Consider the following 26,638-nt stretch of genomic DNA (forward strand, 5'->3'; position numbering starts at 1 on the left):
AAGTTTATGAAATAAAGCTCGAGAGTAGGCAATATTGAGATTTAAAAAATGCAATATCAATAAATCCAAGTGGGCATGAGGGAAGTCTATCGCAGAAAGCCAGTTACTGGCACCTGGGTTCAAACATCAGCTGGAAAGAGTGGAACAAATGGATTTAAATGACCCTTTCCCATATATAGTGCACTACTATTGACCTGGGCCTGGTTTCCCAAAAGCATCTTAAAGCTAAGTTCATCATATGACCTTAAGATGCTTTTGGGAAACTGGGCCCAGAGCCCTATAGGTCCTGGTAAAAAGTAGTGCACTAACAGTAAAGTAAATGAGCTCATTTATAGTTGGACTCAGCATCTGAATAAACAAGTTAATATATGTGTTTATTGTAAGGCTGTATAAACAGTGGCAGAACAATTTAAAAATACCATAATATAGCATGGCTACTCAAATTTATACAGAGTTCATACATGCATTGAAATGTCTGGAGCATTTGTGTTGGATAGAACATAACTAAAAGCATACTAACTACATTTCCATCAATAAATTGTTCAAACAACAAGTGCATATTGTAGCAACCGTAGCACAACACCTTGCAACTTCATCAAGCAGTTCGGATCTCTTGGCACAACGGTTAAGGTGTTGGCTTGACAGTTGACGGGTTCTAGTCCCAGTCGGGGCTAGCCTCTATTCGCTACAATATGATACACATACTTTATACAGGTAGATAGGTGGTAACCTTCTGCTGGGCATCTCTGTCTGTCATACCTCCAGCAGTGCCTGTAAACCAGCTAGAGGGTCGTCACCCGGGGACCACCACTCCTCAATGTTACTCTCCTTATCCAGGTACGTCTCCTGGTGGCGGAGCAGTGGCAGGGACGTCTGCCTGTCATCCCCTGCAGCTGGCCTTTAGTTCTTCATTCTTGTCCTTCCTCCTTAGCCACAGAAACTAACCTTCTCTGCCAGTGGTGGAGCATAACTAAACAAACTATATTTCCTTCAATAAAATAGTGCAAATGTGTACTATAAGTTATAAACTAAAACATGTGTCAGTGGAAGTGATTTGTGGAGGCCTTTAGAGAGAATCCACAAAGACAGGGTTGAAACTCACATTTCAAATGTATTTTTAGCAGTTACTTAGCAATGTTACACACAGTTCAGTTCATGCAGCATAGAGTATACAGACGCAATACATAAATCCAAAGAGCAAATACAAGTCATGCTGCATACGCCATGATCACACAGAATAGAAGAGCTTAGAAACAACAGAACAGAGGAATAGCTGACACTGGCAACAAAGAAACAATTAGTACATGTTAAATGTGTAAATTAGGTTCTCTTGCCACCCTCATGGGCATGGCATCAGAATCTCATTCAAAGTGTTGATAGCGGATTCGTAGATGATCCTGGAAAAGGGGTACACAAATAAATAATGTAATGTCATTTTGTGGTTGCTATTAGGTCATTTTAAAATATATCTTGCCATCTTACAATTCCCAACTTACGAGCACGTTTCCTTAACATTTAGGGTAAAATGCCATAACAGCTAGCTAACAAATCAAAAACATACAAAAAGGTAGCAGTAGCCAAATGGGTCTTGGTCAAAAGTAGTGCACTACAGGATGCCATATGGGACAGACCGTACAACGTTCATTAACCTAGTCACCTCTGGATGTGTCCTTCGCCCTCAGCCGGGACAGCGTAATGTTTCTGAAGCTGTCTTTGGACGGACACGGCTGTACTCTTCAGATCTGCCTTAAACCTCCCGGCTGGAACAAAGAAAGGCACAATCATTACAGGCCAGCTACACTGGATACTGAGCTTCTGGCATTCATTTCAATGAAACCTGGGCATAAGCAACCGGCTCAGGCCCGAGAACAGTGGATAATGGCACGCGCTCTGCTCCACACTGGCAAAACTCCCAGTTTAACAGCTAAAAACTTTTAGCCACGCCCTGTTAGAAACTATTCATGAATGTGAAATCATTCTTTCTTTCCTTAAAACTAGAGAAATTCTCTTTATTGCAACTTATTTTACTCACTCTGTCTGACAACTGCCAGAATGTGAAGAACTGCTGCCAATCCGGTCAGACCATCAATGACCTCTGAGTCGACAGTTGAGATGATCTCTGCCAGAAAGGCTCTGAAAAAGAGAAGAGGCCACAGATTAGAAACACTAATGGAGGAGAAAAGTACAGTATATTTTCCATTGCTTTGTACGACACCGTGTGGGGTTGACTGTTTGGTGTCTGTTCTTCCTCGTTATTCCTTTTTGCGCGGAAAAAAAAATATCTGTAAAAACATTTATCACAACAAAAAAAGAGGGAAACCAAACTGAGCCGGGTCAGTGTGAATAGTAATAGAAAGCAACAAAACACTTGGGAGTGTAGTTGGTTGTTTACCTTGTGACCGGGGGCGATTTGAGGAGAACGCTCAACAAGATGCTTGAGAGAGGAGGCAAATCCTGGACCGTCTCTGGTGTTGTGACCTCTTGAGGATGTGACATCTAAGATGGAACAGTTTTTCAGTTCCATGTTCTTTATTCGCAACCTATCAAACATTTGGAATCACATTTTCTATCTTGGAAAATAGTGTATCAGCCATCTTTGTTGCCTTTTGCAGGGAGTGTTGGGTCGCTGCAAGGGTGGCAGCACAGACGGTTGAAAACACCCCGTTTAGGGGGTTGGAGCCGATGCCCGACCAAGCCTGAACCACCCGGAGGAAGTCTCCTAGAGCGGTAACAGCCAAGTGCCACAGCTACAAGAGCCAGGGGAGAGAAACAACCTTAAGTCATCTATTCACATTTGAAAGCTGAACGTGGACATATCCATCTATAGCGTATCAGAGTTGGGGGTGGACTGGGGAGAACAACATTTTGTTGGTGGCACAGTAACTGAAAAACGTCCTCTGAGAAGCTTGATACATATGGCCCCAGAGCTGCTTTGGTTGTTGGGCCAAATAGGTATTATTTATAGACAGCCATTTAAAGTGTGACTGAAGAGACTACCTCTAAATGATCTACGTGTGTGCTTTTAATTGACACTCGAACCATCAAGGCATTTGGGACGTAAGCCATCCTCCTCACCTCCTGGCCCTCCTCGGGGTCCTTCCTCAGGCAGCGAGCCATGACCTCCAGGATCTTCTGGAAGACGTTGGTGACCACGGTGAGGATGATGGAGGACTGGTTGTCCTGGTTCTCGGGGACGTAGTTCTCCACCACCTCCGTCAGCACAAAGAGCAGCAGAGGAACACACAGGTAGCCCTTCTCTGAGAACACAATAAAACACACACACACACATAATTTTCCTCACAGACACAATGAAATGAGTGGCCTAGTCTAGTCAACAACTATTCTTTAGAATCTACGGTTCTTAAATGTGCCTTATAGAAATGTTGATTTACAGATGGTCGAAAATGGCATGTTTCTTCATTTAGATTCTGTAGGTCTCTATAGTAGTATATGTTAAGTATAGATATACTCACCAGAGAGGAGCACGATGGAGCACAGGTGAAGGACCTGCCCTTTGAACTCCTCGTCCCCGAGGCCCACCCGGATCACATCTCTGCTCACCGTCAGTAAACACTGCCAAACATCACCTCAACGTTAGAGCAACCTTGTCAATCCACAAAGAAGGACAGAAAAATGACTGATGTTTTTATTTTTTTATTGTATCAGCATAGTAATTCAGAATTTATAAAACGCAACTGTTTTTAAGAACCTGGAATACTGCCGAAAGACCAACTAAACAAACTATATTATGGGACAAAAAAAAAAAAAAAAAAAAAGAATTCAAAATGATATTTTTGTGCTAATTTGTCCTGAAAACGACATATTGAATAAGCCACCATACCATAGTATCTTAATCTCAAGTGTTGGTACTGGAGCTCTAGAGTTAGTGGAAGCAACAGAAGTGGGTATTAAGATAAATGAGGGGTTTATTTTCAATATCTGATCACAGTAGCAGCCTCTGGGTGACACACTTGAGAGAGTAATGGAAGAAATAACTATGGAAGCCCATTTCAAAGAATAAATGAGTCCATCTTGCTCTCTGGGAATGAGAGGCGTACAACGGAGAGCTGACACGTGAGTGTGGACCAGAGCTGAATAACAATCTATAAAACAGACCAAGGTGGCGTCCCAAATGGCACCTTATTCCCTATGTAGTGTATTACTTTTGACCAAGACCTATAATAGGGCTCTGGTCAAAAGTAGTGCACGGAATAGGGTGCAATTTAGGATGAACCCTCCGTCTGTTCATAGACTGACAGCATAGGAGAGATCCATGACAAGAATTGATCTACTGACCATAATACCTTAAAGCTGCTCGTACATTACTAGGGCCTAATGTCCTGGCGAATACTGTAGCAGCGTAATACACATAACTATATTCTACGGCTATTCTTTTACGTCTGATATTTGATAGAAGTCTAATGCTATATTACTCATGTGTTAAGGTTTTCAGATAACCCCTTTTTACATCAGCAGTTGTCACAATTTGGTTAACTAAATACATTTGATTTGATTCATGTTCCCTCTGTCTACTGGTAAAGCACGGGTGTCAAACCCAATTCCTGGAAGGCCGAGTATCTCCTGTTTTTTTTTTGCTCCTGCCTTGAATGACCAATTAAGGTAATTGATTAGTTATGAGTTCCCCTCGCCTGGCTGTCTAGGTCTTAGTACGACACAAATTGAAAGAAAATAACACAACCGGCAGACATACGGCCCTCCGGGAATTGAGTTTGACACCTCTGAGGTACCGCGGAGTACTGAACACAGAATTAATGCTTAGGTCTTCTGTACAAAATGATAGTGTAAACCCGGTCCTGTGATTGATACCTGCCTCCCTATCCAGAGGGTCACACGTACCTCTACTACCTGCCTGGCGAGGTCCCGCTGCTGCTCAGTGACGCCTCCCTCACTGGGGCCGACCAGGAAGGGCAGCACCCTCTCTGCCACCCACGCTGCCGTGTTCTCCACAGGGACAAGGAAATCCCTCCCCTCCGAGGACTGGGAAAGCAAGTAACGGTGGTTATAGCAAGCCCAGGTGGTTATAACTGGTTATAGCAAGCCCAGGTGGTTATAGCCAAAACACTGCACAGACCAGTGGTTATATCCCAAATAGTGTCTACTAGATCTGGGACGATAAACCAAAGTACCTACAGTACACTGCTCAAACCGACACTTATCAAGGACATTTAGCTGATATTGTTAGTAGCCTATAATTGACTAGAGATATGTGATGTTTGAAATTAAATAAAAGTCTGCTAATATGAGTGGCTGCTAATGGGACAATTGATAGCTACAACACACAAAGTAGTAGTAGCTTTAAGGGTAGTAATAAAAAAATAAAAAACAGATGCACATTAGTGTTATAAAGTTATTTATTGCTAGCATAATAAGTCAGTTTATCATGGGCAATACTGTACACAGATTGGTTCCAAAGCGGAGGCATGTAGGCAATGGGACTCACTTTGTGCTGTAGATGGGCACTGAGACGTGCGTGAAGGGCAAATGCTCTTAGTGCCGTTTCTGCTCTGGGGACATCCGCCTGGGCCTCAGAAGAGCTCAGATGGGATAACAGCACTGACTGAGAAGGAAAACATGACACCACCTCTGTTTATACCCACTCACCGCACATATAATCAATCTATACAACTGTGTAATTATATTATCTACTCTACCTTCCAGGCCCCGAGGGCTTTGTGCAGCTGTTTGAGCTGGCCCTGCCTGAAGGGCAGGATGCAGTCCCGCGTGGAGGTACGACTGACCAGGTACTCCAGGTAATCTAGCCCCAGGTCTGGCTTGGCCTCCACCGTCTCCTGGATGCGCACTTTCCGACTGGTGTTCCCTTTGTCCTGTAGAGGAGAAGGGGGAGCAGAGAGGTGAGGTAATGTCCAACGATGTCATGATTACATCTCAGTACACTACTATAAAGAGCATTAAGGCAAAAAAAAAATTGAAGACAAACCTCTTTGTTTACTCAGAATAAAGTTAGTAAGACTTATTACTATGTAGATGCATCCCTCCTTTCTGCATTACAATGCCTAATAAAATATCCCAAGGAGCTGCCGAGGGTCTCTCTGAGGCATCCCTATTCATCTGTGTCTGTATCTCAAATGGCACCCTTTCCCTATATAGTGCACTACTTTAGACCAGAGAACCTATGGACCCTGGTCAAAAGTAGGTCAAAATATAGAGAATAGGGTGCCATTTGTGACACAACCTCTGTGCGTGTTGCTTACAGCAGGGGTGGGTAAGGCATCAGTGAGCCAGTCTGTGATGAGCTCCAGGACGTGTGCAGCCTGGCCCCAGCTACACAGGCACTCGATGATCTGACTGTACTGGGACACCTTGGCCCCCGCCTCCAGCCTCTTCAGCCTGGACAGCACCCCACAGCTGGAACACAGGGACCAGAGAGACAGGGTTAACACAGACAGACACAGAGAGAGCCTGAGGAGGCCAAAAAGGACGACAAGTTAGCAGGACCCCCCCCACAGACCTGAAAGTGGGGACAGAAGCTGGGGGCAGTAGGGAGGCCAGTTGGATGAGGGGAACTGTGGAACGCTCCTCCTGAAAGAGAGAGAAACAAGGTGAGGACATCTTAAATGATGGGGAAGATATCTGGGGTGCGTACCAATAATCTTACCTTCTTCCTTTAAGTGCGAACTCGTTCACTACTCCCCACACATTTAAAAGCATTGGACTGGTGTTGGCATGGGCTAGAGGGCATTTCCATAAACCAGTCATTTCCTTTCAAATCTATGAAGGGACGTGAACAAGAGTTCACTTAGGAGAGATTATTGGGACACAACCGAAGTTGTGACTGCCACAGGGTAAACTCCAGTCCATCTCACACCTGGAAGACATTGAAGTACTTGGGCACAACAGAGCCAAACTTGGCAGTGGTGTACTGGAGGGCGTCCTTGTTGAGCTCCAGGGCTTTCCGGATGCTCCTCCACAAGATCACCACCACCTCCAGCAGACTGGCCATGGACGCCGTGTCCTTGACCGACAGGACATGATCCAGAACCTGCAAGGAACTTTGTTTTAAATCTGGGATTTCAAATACAACAAAGCGGTCATCATGCAACTTGTTGTGGTAAACTACTGAGCAATGGGGCTGGAGAAATATAGAGTCCAGTAGGTACTTGCCCTCAAACCACAAATAGGAAAACACCAAGGAGGCTGGGATGCCAAAATATGCTTAAATAAATACCATGCTCGAAGGAATACAAAATGCCTATTAATTTTTTTTTGCACTTACCTTTTGATCATGGCATTCAATGAAGTCTATTGTAGCACATCAGCCTCCTTGTTTCTTTCTCACGGTTCGAGAACTACTGAACTCTAAGGAAATGTTCCCTCTCGCACCGGCCACTATTCATTCTAGCCTGAGCGCAAACCCTCATACTAGCTTTCTATGCTGGAGACAAGTAAACACTTAAATTCATAGACAGAGCTACGGATGCAAGGACTGACCATCCAGTACACCAGAGAGACCGATCAAAATGATAGTTTTTACCATGTCTTGAAGCTGGAAAGTGTTTGTTTAGAACTACATTTCCAAACAATTGAGTAAAACAAGATTATACGTTGGGTTATGTGATGGGGTACGACAGGAATGAGCGGAGGCATTTAGCTGAAGGGGTGGGATGTACTCATTTTATATTACAATTTGAATGTTGAAAAAAAAAAAACTTGATTATCGTAGATGCATTCCATTGACAAACGACAATTTCCTTAGTCTTGTAAGTGAGCTGACATTCAGTGCGACAAAAATCAGTCTTACACTTGTGTTCTCCTTGTTTGATTTGGTCTCATTCAGGTCTTCAGTCTGGATGCAGGCGTTCAAACACTGGCGGATTATCAGCATCAGCTTGACTGGGACACAAGCGGTACAGTGAAACAGACTTTCATTCAGGGATTTCTAACAACTTGCATAACATCTGCTACATACTGTAGCTGAAGGCCAAACTGACCTATATTAGTGAGGGCTGTGTAGGAGCTACTGTATGTAACTGCAGGCTAAACTCACCTATGTTAGTGGGGGCTGTGTAGATGTGTGCATACTGGTAGAAAGTCCTAGCTGCCTTGGGGTTCATCTGAATCAGAGTGACGCAGCGCTCGCACCACACCTCCACTGATTGGTTGACGGGGAAGAAGGAATTGAAGAGGAGGTTGACGATGCGCTTGGAGACAGGCTGCGAGTCGACGGCCAGACGGGCTAGCAGGTGTTCCATGGAGGACACCTTCCAGAACTGGAGAGTGGAGGGGTACGGCAGGGTGAGCATCACAAAATGTCTGACAGTACTACTGAGATAAGCGGAGAATCAAAAACCTTTCTCCCAACACAAACAGAAATAACTACAGTGTATTTCCTGACAAAATGACAACAATGAAGAAATATACATTTAGTATAATGTATAGGTGTACTTTGAATATAGTCATTGTCGTCTTTTTGTTAGGTAATAAGTTGTGGTTTTGCACAAAACAGAAATACACGCAAGCGGTATTTTTACCTTGGCGGCTCGGACTGCTTTGATCTTGAGCAGCATGTTGAGGAAGGCCACGCGTACTTTCTCCGAGGTGTCATGGAGGCTGTTCTTCAGAGCTGGCAGCAGCTGCTCCAGCAACGGGTGACTGTGGCCATTGTCCAGCACGATGGTTAAACACTGGAGAGAAGATTTCATTGTAATCCATAATAACAACACAGAACCGCAGTGATGACTAGAGGGGGGTCAGAGTTCATATAGGTCTGCATCCCAAATGGCACCATATACAGGGCACTGCTTTTGACCAGAGCCTTAAGGACCTGTCAAATTAGTGCACTATACAGGGAATAGGGTGCCATTTTGGACGTAGCCATAATGCTCTAACATATGGAGTGTTTTATTGTATTCAATACTGTGGTAACTCACCTTAAAGACGGCGCAGCGGACATCGGGGGAGGTGGTATCATTGGCCAGCTCTACCACAAGCTTCTTGAGGAAGTCGGTGATGACAGTGGGGGGATGACCTCCCAGCACTTGGCCAGGATCTTACAGACCCCAAGGGTGGCTGTGGAGCGCACCAGAGGCTGAGGGTCCTCTAGCAGGCACTGACATGTTATAAACCGACACACAGGAACAAACAGGTGAGAGCTTTCGAATATTAAGCAGACATCACTTATTAAACAGGAACACACTGTACACATGCAGATAAAAGACTCACTACACTTGAACTATTTAAACCATTTAAATCCACACAGAAACATTCTGTGTTTCATAATTCCAAATTGTCGTATTTACATTTAAGTCATTTAGCAGACGCTCTTATCCAGACTGACTTCAGGGTTAAGTGCCTTGCTCAAAGGCACAGACAGATTTAGCATCTTAGTCGGCTTGGGGATTCGTACCAGCAATCTTTCGGTTACTGGCCCAACGCTCTTCACTGCTAGGCTATCTGCCGCATATTAGCTCAACTTATGGCATTTCAAGGATTCAAACATAAAACGACCACTTGGAAATTCACCGTCATAATACATTGACTTACGACCAGCGTGTCCAGTTGTTTCTGGATGGTCTCGTCCATCTTCTCACTGCTCTGGCTAGGATTGTTGATAGGGAAGGCCTCGGTGAAGAGCAGAGTGGCATTGGCCCGGACCTCAGAGTTGGCAGCCTGCAATTATAGAGAGAAGACTCCTTCATTAGTTCAACAACATAAAAAAAACACTATCCAGAAATAAAGAGAGTACGTGTATCAAGGAAAATTTGACTGTACGCTTAGCGCTCTCCAGAGAATGGGCTTGTAGAGTCTGTAAAGCATCTCATCCAACCCATGGCGGCCCTTCCGTTTGTGAAAGTAGCTCAGTATCTACACAGATGAGAGTTAAAGTGACACACATAAAATAAATGTCAACCATTACAGTGAATATGTAGACTTTGTGGTAAAGTAAGCCAGCTGGAGGTTTGCTGATATGATGCTAAAGCATTAGTCTTATGAAAAAAATAGAAAATAAATACAGGAAATTTGTGTTGGTGAAGTACTACTTTTCCTTATATTAATGATTTAAAAAATATATATATATTTTTAAATGTAATCGATACAGTTACATATCTCAATATTATATTGGTATTTGACTCAAAGTATCGATTTGTAAAAAAAGAATATATATATATATATATTATTTCTGAAGCAGACAGAATGAGAAATATGACTGAAACACACGAAGTGAAATGTTCACGGCACCCACCTGTCTGACTTTGGTATGGACGGGTGAGGTCCTGTGCAGGAGCACAGCGTGCTGCATGAAGTCCTGGATGCACGTGCTCTCTATCTGCTCCAGACAGACCCCAGAAGCCTTCTTCCAGGCCCGGCAGTAGATCTCAGCTATGTGGTCAGTTTGGGGCCTGGGGAAAAAAAATCAACAGAGTTCAACCAAGCAGTCAAAAATCAGGTATATCATCAGGAATTGAATAGGAGAAAACCATTACCTCCTGACAGCTACTTTTGAATAAGTAAACCTTGACCGAGCCAGAACGTCCCATCTCCTGTTTCTGTAGCGGGAGGCAGCTTGATGTGCAAGTACACCTCCTGGACAGGACACTAAGTCTGTCATGGGGCCTTACCCTAAATGCTGAGTGCCAAGCTGAAAGGCATCGGGTCCCATTTTTGTTGAGTCTTTGGTATGACTCGACCGGGGATCGAACCCTCAACATCCCAGACATTATAACAAGGACACTTAGTACCTTAATAGGAAACTACAAATGCAAACACTTACTTTGCAAAGTAAGGTAGCTGGTTTTTGATGGTTCCATGGATCATCCGGATGAAGTTGACATTCCAGCTAAAGAGGAAGACCATCAGACGCTTCCCCTGTCAACGAAAGTCATGTTATCGGAACGACAATGTGAGCATGATAGCATAGCATAAGATCTCACACACACACCAGACCCGGGTTTCAAATACGTGGGGGAAAAAATATATATATAAAAACATTCAGCTTTTTCTTTTGTCTGGAGTTCCAGGTGGTCAGGGTTTGCAATTGTGGGACTTTGCTTTCGGTTTATTAAGCTAGGCAAGCTCAAACGGACAGAGACAATATTTGAAATTCAATCCATTTTTAAGTATTTAAAAAAACAGTTCCCCCCCCCCAATAATAAGACATACTTACATCTTCGTTTTTAATGTGATTGACACTGAGGAAGCACTGTAGCAGCAGATCGATCAGCTCCTTGCTGCCCACCGATGCAAAGTCCACAGTGAACAGCACTTCATGGAAACCCCAAAGCCGTTGGATCTCAGCCCCCTGAGAACGTGCACACAACGCAGCGACAACATTCAGCAAACCAAATACAAAAACGCCAAAAGGTGCCAAGATGAGACAAAAGGTTAGTACAGAGATATTCTTCCCCAGATAACCACAGACCCACACTGGAGAACAGCCTAAAATGCAGATACTGCCTGCAAGGAATCCATCTCACTAGGTCAGAAACAAGAGGATCACAAATCATAAAATCATTCCAATGCAAACAGCCACCTCTCTGATACACTAGTGTAGAAGACTTCAGTTCTGACAGAGATAAAATAAAGAGCACATACTGTCTTACAAACTAATTCTTCAGTTGATCCCTGAATGAGAGTACCGGGTGATTAGAGAGCACTCGTCTGTTGTCGAGACCAGGGAGTGGAGAGAAAACATATTTTTGACTCAGGCTCCTTATGGAGATGATTAGGGATATAGGGGGGCTTCACAAAACACAGAGGAGGACGAGAGACAATCAGATTGGGCGCACAAGATAAAAAGCAAGCACATAGAAAAAAAAAGGAAAAAAAAAATGTACCCAGGATTTTTCCTGCATAGAAAACTCTTGGGTGGGCTGCCTAAGTGTTTTTTTTTAGGGCCACCTATGTCCAAATTGCCTCTGGAAGCAGCCACACACAAGCCTAAGATCACCATGCACAATCCCAAGCGTTAGCTGGAGCGGTGTAAAGTTAACTGCCATCGGACTCTGGAACAGTGGAAACACGTTCTCTGGAGTGATGAATCACGCTTCACCATCTGGCAGTCTGACAGGCGAATCTGGGTTTGATGGATGCCAGGAGAACGCCAGCTACCCCAACGCATAGTGCCAACTATAAAGTTTGGTGGAGGATGAAATGGTCTGGGGCTGTTTTTCGTGGTTCGGACTAGGCCCCTTAGTTCCAAGGTAGGGGAATCTTAATGCTACAGCATACAATGACATTCTAGACAATTCTGTGCTTCCAACTTTGTGGCAAACGTTTGGGGAAAGCCCTTTCCCAAACTGGCCTGCACAGAGCCCTGACCTCAACCCCATTGAACACCCTTGGGATGAATTGAAATGCCGACTGCGAGCCAGGCCTAATCGCCTAACATCAGTCCCCGACCTCACTAATGCTCGTGGCTGAACGGAAGCAAGTCGCCACAGAAACGTCCCAACATCTAGTGGAAAGCCTTCCCAGAAGAGTGGAGGCTGTTATAGCAGCAAAGGGGGAGCAACTCCATATTAATGCCCATGATTTTGGAATTAGATGTTCAACGAGCTGGTGTCCACATACTTTTGGTAATGCAGTGTATTTAGAAAAGATAATGAACCTAATATATATTTATTTTAAACAAGATCACTGTTGATATCTAACAATCACCAAAATAAAAGCTAGACAGTCAGAGAGAAACAAATTCCCCAAATTATGCATTCAGGAGTATTTTGGTCATGGCATGTGGCCCCAATTGATTTTGGTATAATGTTTGTCACTTAGACAGCATAACCCATGGCAAAATGTGTAGAACTGCAGGAAATGAGCCTCAAAACATTTTTATCTCCACCACACGGCCAAATGTGTAGAATTACAGGACATTAGCTTTGAAACAATTTTGTCATTACGGGCCAACAGGAGGGCCTCTAAAATGTCCGGTCTGAGACCACATCATTGGACACATCCATAGCCACACACGCATCACACACACCAGAAAAAACCCTGGTAGCCTATCATTTTCTATTTCCCACCAGAATAACTGAAAGCAAGTCCAGAAAGCTCGCTAGAGAAAAAGGACGACTGACAGAGAGCAAAACAGAAAAGCAACAATAGGCCATGTTGGTGCTAAAGGGTACGTACTGGTCTCTTCAGTATGAGGGTCTTCTCCAGGCATCCACGGAAGGCTGTGCGGCCCAGCTCTTCTTTACCAAGGAGGCCTTTCTTCCACCAAGCCTCGCACAGACCGTGGATAGCCTGCCGCAGAGGCATCTCAGAGGCTGGAAGGTAAGGCAGGACACCTGGGGTTGTTGGACAGAGACAGACTGAAGGGTTGGGGTACTTAAAATAGTCTGGCTGACACCTAACTCAAAGTCCTCCTGACTTCAGTCTGGAAAGGCTCTTTTGATGTTGTCAGCATGGTGTCGATGACTGCTTTTTTACCGATTGGTTCTCCTCTGTGTCTTTCTCACTCAAACACACACACGGACAGCCACACGGCCCCCGAGCGCCGCCAAAGCTCAGCCAGAAATAAGTACAACTCTGCACAAATACTGCATCTACAAAGGCCTCCTGTCCAGACCAGTGTGTCAGCTCTCCCTCACTGACCATGTGAGTCGTGTTAACCAGGCTCCGTAAAACATGTATTTTCAAACGCTTTGAGATTCTTTCTATACTAAAAAAAAAGGACTATAGAAATTAAATCATTTATTCTTATTACTATAAAACAAGGATAGAGTTCATACTAAAAAAAATAAAAAAACTCACCATTTAATATGTTGCCACACTCTAAGAGAGAATTGTAGGTGTCGCCGTCCTTAATGACATCCACAGAAGCTGTGACCACTAGAGTCACTCCCTCAAGGACAGACATGGTGTGTGTCTAAATAACGAAATAGATTACTGTGAAGGGAATTTTTTATCAATGATGACTAATTATGTATACATTTAAATCAGGACTGACTAATCCGAATACAATTATGTTACTGTATATGTACTAATCAAAATACTAAATGTTACTGTACATGTATGAATGTTCTTATCTGATCCCAGTACTGAAGTGAATGTGGTCAAGAGTTTAGTAACAATGACGGTCTGTTCATTGGTACAAATGAATCAGACTGGCTAGAATGCTTACCTACACGAGAAAACCTTGACTCGTAAATTATATTAAATTGGTAGGGAGACGGATGTGGGAAGGCTTGAGACACAGCCTTGGTACTGGAACGGAGGTGTGTGAACGTGGGCAAAAGTTGGAACAATGACGGTCTGTTACTTGTACAAATGAATGAACTATCTCCAGACTGTCTAGAATGCTTATCTACACTGACTGACCTTGGCTCTAAGCGAGGAGGGAAGGCTTGAGATCTATAGAGCCTTTCTACCAGTGTCAAGAAGAGACGGAACATTTAGAAAACGTCATTTTCAGTTTATAACCTGTGGTAAAATGTGTATGAACTCAGTACTCTCTTGAATTAAAGGCTGTTACTTGACTTTTAAGACCGGGGCTCTGTCCATTCTTATAAAATAAGGGTCATACAAATTCTTATGAATTGACAGAGTATTTCATTTTGACTGGGAATTAAAACAGAGGAACAATTACCACCTCTCAATCAAGGAATAGTAGACAACTGAACGCTGACATCAGATGTAGGAGATGAAGTCAGAGCAAGAATTAAACAACTGTTGTCAAGCCCAGTGTGGAAAAATATAGAAGAGAGGGAGAGTGGCCAGGATGTGGAATTGTCATGCGACTACGGTTCTCCATGGCAGAAAAACAAGGCAGACTAAACTCTTTGGTCGAACCTTCTTTATGTCAAATAGTGTGCACTATAGCTTGGGAAAACAAACAATTGACTTTAGGTGACAACATAACGCATTGTTTTTCCAACATTAGGACTGTATCCCTTAAATGTAGTATTGTGACAACTCTACTCACCCGGTCTGAGGACACCACCTCCATGTCATTGTCCTGCTTGTCCTCCTCTAAGCCAGCATCCCAGTGCTCTGGTGCGAAGGCTGCCAGCTGGTCACAAAGTAGTGTGACTAGTCGGGCCCACAGTGCCTCTCTCTGGCCCTTTGGCAGCTCCTGCAGGACCTCATCCAGGTCAAAGGGCTCAGCAGTGTCCTTCTGTTTTTGACAAACGGTTGCCCTCTTGTTGTCAGGGGATTTAAATCTTATTTCCTGCAATTCTGTACAGTTTGCCATGGCTAATGTGTGTGTATTCATGTGATATTTGAGTGATTCAAACATTACAACAAAATATATGGGCTAAAAAACATTTGCATTTCTGAAAAGTTATAAAAAGCTAAGGTAGGCAATGACTGACATGACAAAAGGAAACCTGATGATACACTAGATACCCAATTTCGAAATTGCACCTAGTGCATTCTACTATTACCACTTAAGAGTAAGTTGAAAGCCTGACTGTTTATTTATTATTATAAAGCTTGGGAACCACACCTATTTGAAGTTTTGCAAAAACAACATTGTAGGTAATGTTACTCACATGGAGTTTAGTGAAAATGAGAAATTCCCCCACATTGTCTTTGCAGATGGAGTCTAAAAATGCCTCTCGCTTAGACATGTTTAGCCAGTACTGTGAAATAAGAAGTAAAATATCTCGTTAAATCTGAATAACAATTTTAGCTAACAAACCGAATTTGCTTCGTATTTCCGTTTTAAGGACAAAAAGAAATCTAGAGTACATCAGCATATCATAAACCACTAGCTAAATTCATGTTAAATACATACCAATGTCGTATGCTGTTCTTGTAAATCATCAACTATTTTCTTATTATATTCGCAGCTTCCCCGCGCAAATTTTGATTTGACAACGTCCAGAGCCACGTGACACACTGTTGTGAAGTCTCCAGAGACGGAAGAGGAGGCGAGACATCCCACTCCCTCATTTTTAATAGAAGTCAATTATCTAAGAAGACCAGAGACCATCGCATTGGTGTCTATGGGAGAGCCACCCCCTTAAATAACCCGGAACAGATCCTTTTTTATTTTGTGTCCAATGTTAAACAGCCTGAGTGAACTATCTTCATTCATCCACCATCTTATATACCTTGGTGCGCAACATCACGATACATCCGAAGCAGACCAGGGGTTGGAAAGTCAATGAGAGAAGTGAACAATTCTTCCTGAGTTTACGTTTTAGTCATTTAGCAGACTCTTATCCAGAGCGATTTACAGATGCAATTAGGGTTAAGTTCCTTGCTCAAGGCCACATCGACAGATTTTTCAACTATTTAGCTCGGGGATTTACTTACGGTTACGGTCTACTTGCCGCCCATGAACTATATTGCTTGTGGTTACCCGCAACAGCTCAGGGAACCTGGGCACCTGGAGTAGGGTAATAATAACGTCAATACTTGCTAAAGTGGGCCCTAACAGTAAGCCACCCCATTATCAGTGCCTCCGCTCTCTGGCCAGGCAGAGCCCATAAGTGGGGTCTGAAGGGCTGGGTAGGTCTGCCTTGGGGTCTGAAGCCATAGTGAGGAGGGCGTTAGTTTTTCGATGTATGAAGGTACAACCTAGATTTGAGCCAATGTCGTAAATAGCTGAACATGTTATTACTCCAAAACTCCTGAATGTGACAAACAGACACGTTTTCATTTTCGTCAAAAGTAACTATAATCGAAGCAGTGCCTTTTGAGTGGACGGCAAGCACAAGCGCAGGTGTTTCTGCGCATGAGCTTAGCTTGCGAGGCATTTTCATACTAAACCATCTTTGACTGTATAGCCTACTTTATTTAAGCAGTATTTTTGTGTGTGGAGCAAGGCTACTTATGTGATTGATTTTGGTGTAGTAACTAATTTACCGCCTGGTGATGTCACCAGGCAGGCCAAAACTCAATCGCACCAAAACAGGCTGGAATGTCAGGCAATTTATTTAAACAGCTCTTACACTAAAAGGGCGTGATCATCATTTTGACAATTTCACAGTTTTATTTCAACCTTCTACAGAAAATAAAGATTGACTGCTCTGGGCCGGGCCTTTAAAGTAATCTGTAAACACACACACACATTGTGTTAGTGTCTCTCTCATTTGTATTGGTTATTTTTAAATGATAAAGTAACACAATAGTAAATAATTATAAATTAAAACAACCACTAGATGGAGCTTATGTACAGCAAAACAAGGACCTAGTTAGATACATACTCTCAGACATAGAAAGTCTCACAAAGGCTTAATGTATTTAGGACCAGTCAAATTTTCACAGGGAAATCTAGTCATTACACAACTTTAATTTAACTTTTTTTTTTTTTTATTAAAGAGAAACATCTATTTTATTATTCAAAACAAACCATGAATATACTTATTCCAAATGTGAGAACTTGATTCCTTAAAATATTTAAGGTACATTTGTACAGTAAGTGTGAAGGTGTTTAATGTTAAGGCACAGGAAAGATAACTGACAGAGTATTTAAGATGTTTGTAATTGTAACAGTTTAACTTTAGACCGTCCCCTCGCCCGAACCAGGGACCCTCTGCACACATCAACAACAGTCACCCTCAAAGCATCGTTACACATCACTCCACAAAAGCCACGGTCCTTGCAGAGCAAGGGGAACCACTACTTCAAGGTCTCAGAGCAAGTGACGTCACCGATTGAAATGCTATTTAGCGCGCAACGCTAACTAAGCTAGCCGTTTCACATCCGTTACACTCACCCCCTTTTGACCTCCTTTTCCGCAGCAACCAGTGATCAGGGTCACGGCACCAATGTAACAGTTTAACTTTAGACCGTCCCCTCGCCCGAACCAGGGACCCTCTGCACACATCAACAACAGTCACCCTCAAAGCATCGTTACACATCACTCCACAAAAGCCACGGTCCTTGCAGAGCAAGGGGAACCACTATTTCAAGGTCTCAGAGCAAGTGACGTCACCGATTGAAACGCTATTTAGCGCGCACCGCTAACTAAGCTAGCCGTTTCACATCCATTACACTATGCATAATATGAACGTGTTTCAAGATAAAAACAGCATTGCATGGCTTATACGTACAGGAGTAGCCTATGGCACATTCTGTCATCATTCGACAAAATAATAACAAAACTTCACACAATGTTGCATTTTTTTTTTTTTAAATGGCATAATGTGTCTGGTGTAAGAGACCATTCATATATGGTCCTCTATTCATTTACAAATGATTTAGTACGATAAACAAACTCAAACTCGTATCTGTTTAGATATACTATTCCTCTACACCAGAGCAGAACATATCCCCGCCCTGACATACCCCTTCATCTGAACATAATTCTAAATTGCACTGGATCCTTCAAAATATACAGTATAGAATATACTGAGCAATCATTTTATATATATATTTTTAAATGTGATCCAGTGGAGGACTTTTGATCACTGTAGGAGTAATTGATTACCGTTAGCATGAACAAAATAGGCAAAAGTAAAGAAAGACCAAATAACACTGCATGACAGAAACATATAAAACAAATTAACTGGTCATCCTTGTTTACATCTTGTAACTTCCATAGTAACAATATCTGTCCTTTTGGTGAGAATTACAGTCACATCAATAGATATGCAGTCCATTCAATGTCAAAGAAAACAAATAGGATTCAAACGTCATTTCCTTCAATAGTAACAAATGACAATAAAAATGATTTAGTCCATTTATGCATGTATAAACACTGAACAAGTTAGAAAACAAGGCAGTAAATGTGCTTTATGACACATTAACCAAAATCAGGACAATTTTGTGAAACTTTGACGTCTTTCAATAGTGCAGGAACAGCACGTTACAGCGACACTTCAAGTTGTATCTCTACATGCGTCAACATGTTATAAAACACAAATGAAAGGGGGGAAAAGTAAGAAAATTAAAACGATGTCCCCTTTGATAAGTGCTAACACTAAATGAAAGCAGAGTGATGTGTGTTTCTATGAATGTCAATTGGATATACAAAATTGGATTTTTGTCATGCCTATAAAGCCTTTTTGAATTGAATGTCACTAGGGTTGAAACAGCAGGATGTGTGATTATGATTATGGAGGTGAAGGTCTTCCTATGTCCCTCTCTATGCCTGGACCGTTTTGCGGCTGCCATCTTCAGTGAGGTCATACCTACAAGAGACCAGTGGGGCAACAAATGGCAATGGCTTAAAACTAAAATGTGACCAACAAATATAATACATACACAGAATTTCTATAGAAATTTGCTCACACCCGAAGATACAACCATAGAATGAACAACAACCTAGTTTATTGAACCAAATAAAATGTATATCAAATGTTAACACAAATACAGCACAGAGCTGACAACACAAATTGGGTGAAGGAGCATCTTACCATTGCGTCCAGCCCTTGGATATATCCTCACCACTCAAATCCACAATCACCTATAATAAGTCAAGTAGCATTGGTAGAGTCAACAACAATCAGATAACATTGCACTTCATAGGGAATAGGGTGCCATTTTGGGACACATTATCTTTTGTGAGGATACACTACCTTCCCGAGGAGCCCTCTGTGTTTGGACAGTAAACTTCCTCCATTCTTCACAGCGATGTCCAGAGTTCTCCTGTGCAGCTCCACCATGGACACACTAAACTCAAACCTGCAGACAAACAAAGCACACTGTAGGATTCTCCTTTATTTCTGAGTGAGGATTTCCTACTGCAGTGATACGTTGTGAATTATTTTGATGGTTGTGAAAAGGTTGCATAATGTAGGTGGTGGCCATAGAGATCCAACGTGCTACTATTACTTCTAAGTTTTATATGTCATTCTATGGTTGTGGCCTACAGTGACAGTCAGTCAGAACTCACGTTTGATCATACACAGGGTTCAGGGTTTTCTTTATGATGCCGGTCTTCCTCCGGCCTGTCCGGCTCTTGTCAGGGAGCAGATAAATCCGAATGAAAGGATCTGATTCATCCTTGGCGAACGCAATGAGGTTTCTGAGGGCAAAATATACATGGGGTCCATCAGGCACATTGAAATCTGAACAGAGTAAATTCTGAACATGTGGTAATTAAGAGGAACACAGACGGGCGGTTTCCTGGACACACATTAAGCGTAGTCTTGGACTAAGGATTTTTTCGATTGAGAATCTCCAATGAGCATGTTTTTTAGTCCAGGACTAGCCTTAATCTGTGTCCAGGAAACTAGCCTATACTGTATGTGGCTGGTCTAGTGTGTTATGTGAGGCCACTGACTGACCGACAGGCATGCACCACCACGATGAGCTTGTTCCTCTGGGAGCTGTGACGGACAGTCAGTTGAATCTCCCCCATAGGGTATGGACTAGGGGCAGACCCACTGAAAACACAACAAAGCACAGATTTGGGATTACAGTGGCTTGCAAAAGTATTCACCCCCACAAAGTCCGCTTGTGTACAGCAATATTTAAGTCATACCACAGATTCTCAATTGTATTGAGATCTGGCTTTTGACTAGGCCATTCCAAAATATTTAAATGTTTACCCTTAAACCACTCGAGTGTTGCTTTAGCAGTATGCTTCAGGTCATTGTCTTGCTGGAAGGTGAAACTCCATCCCAGTCTCAAATCTCAAAGACAAACAGGTTTCCTTCAAAAATGTCCCTGCATTTAGCGTCCCTGCCGATGAAAAACATCCCCACAGCATGCTGCTGCCACCACCATGCTTCATTGTGGGGATGATGTTCTCGGGGTGATGACAGGTGTTGGGTTTGCGCCAGACATAGCATTTTGCTTGATTGTCAAAAAGCTCAATTTTAGTCTCATCTGACCAGAGTACCTTCTTCCATATGTTTGGGGAGTCTCCCACATGCTTTTTGGTGAACACCAAACGTGTTTGCTTATTTTTTTCTTTAAGCAATGGCTTTTGTTCTGGCCACTCTTCCATAAAGCCCAGCTCTGTGGAGTGTACGACTTAAAAGTGGACAGATACTCCAATCTCCGCTGTGGAGCTTTGCAACTCCATTCAGGGTTACCTATGGTCTATTTGTTGCCTCTCTGATTAATGCCCTCCTTGCCTGACCCTCTCTTGGCAGGTTTGTTGTGGTGCCACATTCTTTCCATTTTTTTAAGAATGGCTTTATTGGTGCTCCGTGGGATGTTCAACATTTTGGAAATGTATTTATGACCCAACGCTGATCTGTACTTCTCCACAACTATGTCCCCAAACTGTTTGGAGAGCTCCTAGGTCTTCATGGTGCGACTTGCTTAGTGGTGTTGCAGACTCTGGGGCCTTTCAGAACAGGTGTATATATACACTCAGATCATGTGACACTTAGATTGCACACAGGTGGAGTTTCTTTAACTAATTATGTGACTTCTGAAGGTAATTGGTTGCACCAGATCTTATTTAGGAGATTCATAGCACAGGGGGTGAATACGTACAGTGGGGCAAAAAAGTATTTAGTCAGCCACCAATTGTGCAAGTTCTCCCACTTAAAAAGATGAGAGAGCTTAAGCCAGTACATGTCCAGGCCCGTCTGAGGTTTGCTAGAGAGCATTTGGATGATCCAGAAGAAGATTGGGAGAATGTCATATGGTCAGATGAAACCAAAATATAACTTTTTGGTAAAAACTCAACTCGTTGTGTTTGGAGGACAAAGAATGCTGAGTTGCATCCAAAGAACACCATACCTACTGTGAAGCATGGGGGTGGAAACATCATGCTTTGGGGCTGTTTCTCTGCAAAGGGACCAGGATGACTGATCCGTGTAAAGGAAAGAATGAATGGGGCCATGTATCGTGAGATTTTGAGTGAAAACCTCCTTCCATCAGCAAGGGCATTGAAGATGAAACGTGGCTGGGTCTTTCAGCATGACAATGATCCCAAACACACCACCCAGGCAACGAAGGAGTAGCTTCGTAAGAAGCATTTCAAGGTCCTGGAGTGGCCTAGCCAGTCTCCAGATCACAACCCCATAGAAAATCTTTGGAGGGAGTTGAAAGTCTGTGTTGCCAAGCAACAGCCCCAAAACATCATTGCTCTATAGGAGATCTGCATGGAGGAATGGGCCAAAATACCAGCAACAGTGTGTGAAAACCTAGTGAAGACTTACAGAAAATGTTTGACCTCTGTCAATGCCAACAAAGGGTATATAACAAAGTATTGAGATAAACTTTTGTTATTGACCAAATACTTATTTTCCACCATAATTTGCAAATAAATTCATTAAAAATCCTACAATGTGATTTTCTGGATTTTTTTTTCTCATTTTGTCTGTCATAGTTGAAGTGTACCTATAATGAAAATGCAGGGTGTTGAAAAGATGGTAAAGCAAACAACTCAAAACTCACTCACCTACCTGTTGATGGGCGGAAAGAGATGGTTGGTGTGATTCAGAGATTTCCAGGTTTGTTTTCTGATACACCTACACGTACAACCTTAATAGAACATGATATTGACATTGGAGATGCTGACCCCATTCGTCAGCGGTTCTATAGAGTTTCTTCAGAGAAACTACGTTGTAAGGTTGCTGAGGTCTAGGGAGGAGGTTGGCTGGGGCAAATTGTAAGTGAACACGTAACCCCTCATCAATTTGGGACGCAGAGGGCTGTGTCGTTGTTCCGGGGTCCTTGTTGGTCCCCGGTTTTATGGGGGGGGGAATGTGACGACCCTCCCACTCTGTCTGCCGTATTCTGTCTTTGTTCTTGTTTCCTTATTAGGATGCCGGTGGGCGGAGTTGGGAGCGTCGTCATCTACATGGGGAAACACCTGAGCCAGGTGTGTCCCAGGATAAATATACCTCTTCCACATTCATGGAAGATACTCTCTCCATGCAGACACCTTTGTAGATTGTGTTGTGGTTCTTGGTGGCCTTTTGTTTGTTTGCTTTGGCACCTTTCAACACCCTGCATTATCACATTCATGCATGCAAAACACTCACTTACACTACTGATTACTGATTACACACACCATTGTATATTTTCCTTAGTTGCTTTAGTTAATAAATATATCTCCACGTTGTCTCCCTTTGTTACGGGCTTTGAGACAGAGTGGGAGGGTCGTCACACTAAATACTTTTTTTGCCCCACTGAATGCACTCACCACTTTTCCGGTAAAAACAAGTCATTTTTTAAAATTTCATTTCACCAATTTGAACTATTGTGTATGTCCATTACATGAAATTCAAATCAAAAATCAATTTAAATTACAGGTTGTAATGCAACAAAATAGGAAAAACGCCAAGGGGGATGAATACATTTGCAAGCCACTGTACATGTACCTTACCTCATGATAGTGATTGTGTGCGTGTGTGTTATTTACTTCTGCAGCTGCCTGAGCCTCTGCTGCAGCTCTAGGGTGGCGAAGGGCAGGGAGATGTCCGAAGCCAGGCTGGCCATGGAGTCCTTGTGGGGCAGGTGTTTCTGGGAGCTGGATATGGTGGTGTTCAGGTTGGAGGTGCTCCTGATGGAGGTGCTCCTGATGGGGCTGCCTGCGTACAGCTCCTCCCTCTGCTCCTCTCTGCGATGGAGGGTGTAGGTGGCGGCCTCCATTGGTGGTGTTGGGGGGTTGGTGTCTGGGGAAAGAGGTGACTCCGATGTGGAGAGTCTCTGGGAGGGGACGGTGGGGTTGACCACGCTGGCTTTCCTCACTTGGACAGAGGAGGGCTGTTCCGACGCACGTGTCTGCTTCTCCAGAAACAGAACCTGACATACAGAAGAGCAGAGCACAGCGCTATACTGTACATTGTGATGGGACGTTTTCTTTAAACACTATTCAATCAGTAACTTAAGAAAATAGGCAGCAGGTCTAATATGGTTGCGTCACAAATGGCACCCTATTTCCTACAATGTAGATCCCTATGGGCCCTGGTCAAAAGTACAGTAGTGCATTACATAGGGAATAGGGTGCCATTTTGGGGCACTGTCTATCCTTACCCTGAGTGCCAACTTCAGTTTGAGTGTGGAGCTGGGTCCAGAGTTCCTCAGGGAAAATTGCTGAGTGAACATCATGTCCTCTTCCACCAATAGACCACTCAAGGGGACTGTAAGATTCCCCAGGGTGCACTTGTGCTTGTCGTCCTTCACCTGGACATCGACAGGTAAGCCAACAAAGGGTTAACATCAGATATTGTATAATTCACATACACTTACTGTAAACTCAATGTTTAACCCAAGCAAAAACATAAAAAAACATCTAGTACATGTATACAAATAGATCACCTACCAGTTGTGGTATGATGAAAAATGTATGTAAAGTGTGCAGTACCTCCACTTCCAGCTCCTGCCTCCTGGGGTTATGGATGAGGAAGGAGAAAGCTTCCTCCCACATGGGCTCATTGGTTTTATGGCGGATCTAAAGAAAACACATATAGAATCAAATATGCTGTAATAGAAAATAATAGAATCAACATAAGAACAGGAGTGGAATATGATGTCTACAATTATACTTTACAATTATCTATAGAAACCATGCCCACAGTAGTTTCTTACCTTACTCTCAAATGATTTGTTCCCAACTGTGAAATGAACGCAAGGACTTGGTTCACTGCTCGTTTTCTTGCCGGACTGTGAGAGACGACCAGGAAAAGATTGGCTCTGAATGACTGTTACTAAGACAAAAACCCACACTGAAAACACTCATATTCTTCAGCTTATTGTAGTAACACAAATATTATACAGTAGAAACAAACTGAAATCAGTGAAGAAATGGTTCAGAAATTCTATCCTCAGATAAAAGAGAATATAAATTAGGCTGCATCTCAAATTTGTTTTCTTTTCCTTATTTAGTAGCCTTTGGCTTAGAGGGCTTTTTGGACAATGCACAGTAGCTAGGAAACAGTCAACCTTGGTTTTAGTTAGACCACATTCTTCAATCTAATTTCAAGTTCATTCTCAGTTTTGAAACCCAAGAACTCTCACTGTTGGCAACCGGTTTATAAAAGATACTTTGTACATATAACAATGTCTATGTTCCAAATGGCACCATATTCCCTGCGTAGTGCACTACTTTTTACGAGGGCCCATGCTGTAGGCTCTGCTCCAAAGTAATGCACTCAGAAAGTATTCAGACCCCTTCCCCTTTTCCACATTACAGCCTTAGACGCTAGAGATGCTGCCAGGCTCGTTTAGGAGTTGACTGTCTTGGTCTGATATTGACCCATCTGTTGGTTAAGGTCAGCGTTCAAAAGGTGAAAGAGTGTTTTGAAGGAGGAGAGAAAAAAACAGGAGTTTCAACAAACAGACACTCAAATTAAGCCATTGAGGTGCTCATGTCATGTTCAAGGTGTGTTATGTATGTGGAAGACCATGACAGACAGGGTTGAGGTGAGAACAGTAAACTATGGCAACTACGGCAGTAAACTACAATTTTGTACTGAAAATGTCTTGTTAAGCTGGGTTAAAAATATTTCTGAACATTCTTTTGAGGTTCAATTTGGCATGATTCACAATAGCTGCCTTGGGTGGAGTAGAATATGTCCAGTAAGTAGAAATATATGACATTCTTCTCTGTATGCTTATTCACAACATTTAATAAGTCTACATTTGTTACAAAATTAACACTAATGTATAGCATGGGCAAAATGTATTATAATTCTGAAGTAAATGTTATCATTTAGGGTAGCCTAGTGGTTAGAGTGTTGGACTCGTAACTGGAAGCTTGCAAGTTCAAATCCCCGAGTTGACAAGGTACAAATCTGTCGTTCTGCCCCTGAACAGGGAGTTAACCCACTGTTCCTAGGCATTCATTGAAAATAAGAATTTGTTCTTAACTGACTTGCCTAGTTAAATAAAATAAAAATGTACAATATGTCAAATCAACTGCAGTGTCATGTGCTTTCACCTGCAGCAGTCTAAAGATGCCTCACATTCAGCAATTCAATAATGTAGCATTCTGCCACCAGAGCACACTCATTCAACCTTTAACTTCTAAATTCCTGTCACCTAGTTCTACTCACCGGCAGGTTCTTGGCTGAGTCCAAGTACACCACCAGCAGAGCAGACGAGAGTCCATCATTGGCCAGGTTGCGGTCAGCTCGCACACTCCTTAATACCTGATTGGACAGGAGAGACAGGGGAGGTCACTCCTCAGACAAACTGGACTAGGAGAAGTGAGCAGCCTTGTAATTCACGTGTTACATAATGAATTAACGTGCATCTGGCAGTAACAAGACTGAAAGAGAGGCTAAGCCAAGGGCAATGTAGTTCACTACATTAGTTAGAGAATAGGGTGCCATTTGGCACGTGGACAAGGTGTCCAAGCTAGCCTCCTAGTAAAATGTTGGGGGTGGGGGGTGGGGGGGGGGGGGTAAGTAAATACCAACTTTAAAAAGAGAAGGTTTTTTGATACTGCACCTGGTCCATCTTGTCAGGGGTAGAGAGCAGAGAGAGCCACTCCAGTTTCATGTGTAGTTTCCCCGTGGAGACTTCTTCCAGGTCAAACCACTAGAACGACAGGTTGTTCAAGGATTTTTTTTCTCATTTTGTCTGTCATAGTGAAGTGTACCTATGATGAAAATTACAGGTCTCTCATCTTTTTAAGTGGGAGAACTTGCACAATTGGTGGCAGACTAAATACTTTTTTGCCCCACTGTATATCTCACATCTCAACAGTGTAAAGTGGTGAGTGAATCAGACAATAAAAAGGACACCCAACACATAGTGTACAGTTCTCATGGATGACATCACAGCATCTTTAAATGAACACAGACAGATAATATACGAAGGCAAATAAATCTCTATCGAAGTGCCGAACTGA

At 42.9% G+C, this 26,638-nt stretch overlaps 2 protein-coding genes across 3 annotated transcripts in view; both read right to left on the minus strand.

The window, feature by feature from the left end:
• Positions 1 to 381: 381 nt before the first annotated feature.
• On the minus strand, positions 382 to 15,832 carry LOC123990183 (condensin-2 complex subunit G2-like). Its single transcript, XM_046290754.1, is given in 28 exon segments — positions 382 to 1,397; positions 1,658 to 1,760; positions 2,033 to 2,133; positions 2,393 to 2,496; positions 2,604 to 2,747; positions 3,076 to 3,257; positions 3,474 to 3,573; positions 4,858 to 4,998; positions 5,462 to 5,578; positions 5,673 to 5,846; positions 6,234 to 6,387; positions 6,491 to 6,561; positions 6,848 to 7,021; positions 7,781 to 7,872; positions 8,027 to 8,249; positions 8,511 to 8,663; positions 8,910 to 8,998; positions 9,001 to 9,088; positions 9,523 to 9,648; positions 9,751 to 9,843; positions 10,223 to 10,379; positions 10,751 to 10,845; positions 11,144 to 11,278; positions 13,108 to 13,265; positions 13,732 to 13,846; positions 14,903 to 15,094; positions 15,474 to 15,563; positions 15,719 to 15,832. Coding segments are annotated over 27 exon segments (3,417 nt in total). The 5' UTR covers positions 15,552 to 15,563; positions 15,719 to 15,832; the 3' UTR covers positions 382 to 1,339.
• Positions 15,833 to 18,047: 2,215 nt separating this feature from the next.
• Positions 18,048 to 26,638, minus strand: part of LOC123991108 (extended synaptotagmin-2-like) — a 47,150-nt gene continuing 38,559 nt past the window's right edge. The window contains exons 12-22 of one of the 2 annotated variants that reach the window (XM_046292319.1): positions 26,236 to 26,325; positions 25,839 to 25,934; positions 24,373 to 24,447; positions 24,149 to 24,235; positions 23,818 to 23,967; positions 23,204 to 23,586; positions 20,163 to 20,261; positions 19,769 to 19,900; positions 19,452 to 19,557; positions 19,290 to 19,339; positions 18,048 to 19,064 (exon numbers count right to left, since the gene is read on the minus strand). In XM_046292319.1, the coding sequence (XP_046148275.1) occupies positions 19,019 to 19,064; positions 19,290 to 19,339; positions 19,452 to 19,557; positions 19,769 to 19,900; positions 20,163 to 20,261; positions 23,204 to 23,586; positions 23,818 to 23,967; positions 24,149 to 24,235; positions 24,373 to 24,447; positions 25,839 to 25,934; positions 26,236 to 26,325 (1,314 nt within the window). In that variant the 3' untranslated portion in view covers positions 18,048 to 19,018. The remainder of the gene's footprint in view (positions 19,065 to 19,289; positions 19,340 to 19,451; positions 19,558 to 19,768; positions 19,901 to 20,162; positions 20,262 to 23,203; positions 23,587 to 23,817; positions 23,968 to 24,148; positions 24,236 to 24,372; positions 24,448 to 25,838; positions 25,935 to 26,235; positions 26,326 to 26,638) is intronic. The other variant, XM_046292320.1, reaches the window with a different exon arrangement.

The sequence above is a fragment of the Oncorhynchus gorbuscha genome, linkage group LG12 (genome assembly GCF_021184085.1).
Source record: "Oncorhynchus gorbuscha isolate QuinsamMale2020 ecotype Even-year linkage group LG12, OgorEven_v1.0, whole genome shotgun sequence".
In the NCBI taxonomy this organism is placed as follows: domain Eukaryota; kingdom Metazoa; phylum Chordata; class Actinopteri; order Salmoniformes; family Salmonidae; genus Oncorhynchus; species Oncorhynchus gorbuscha.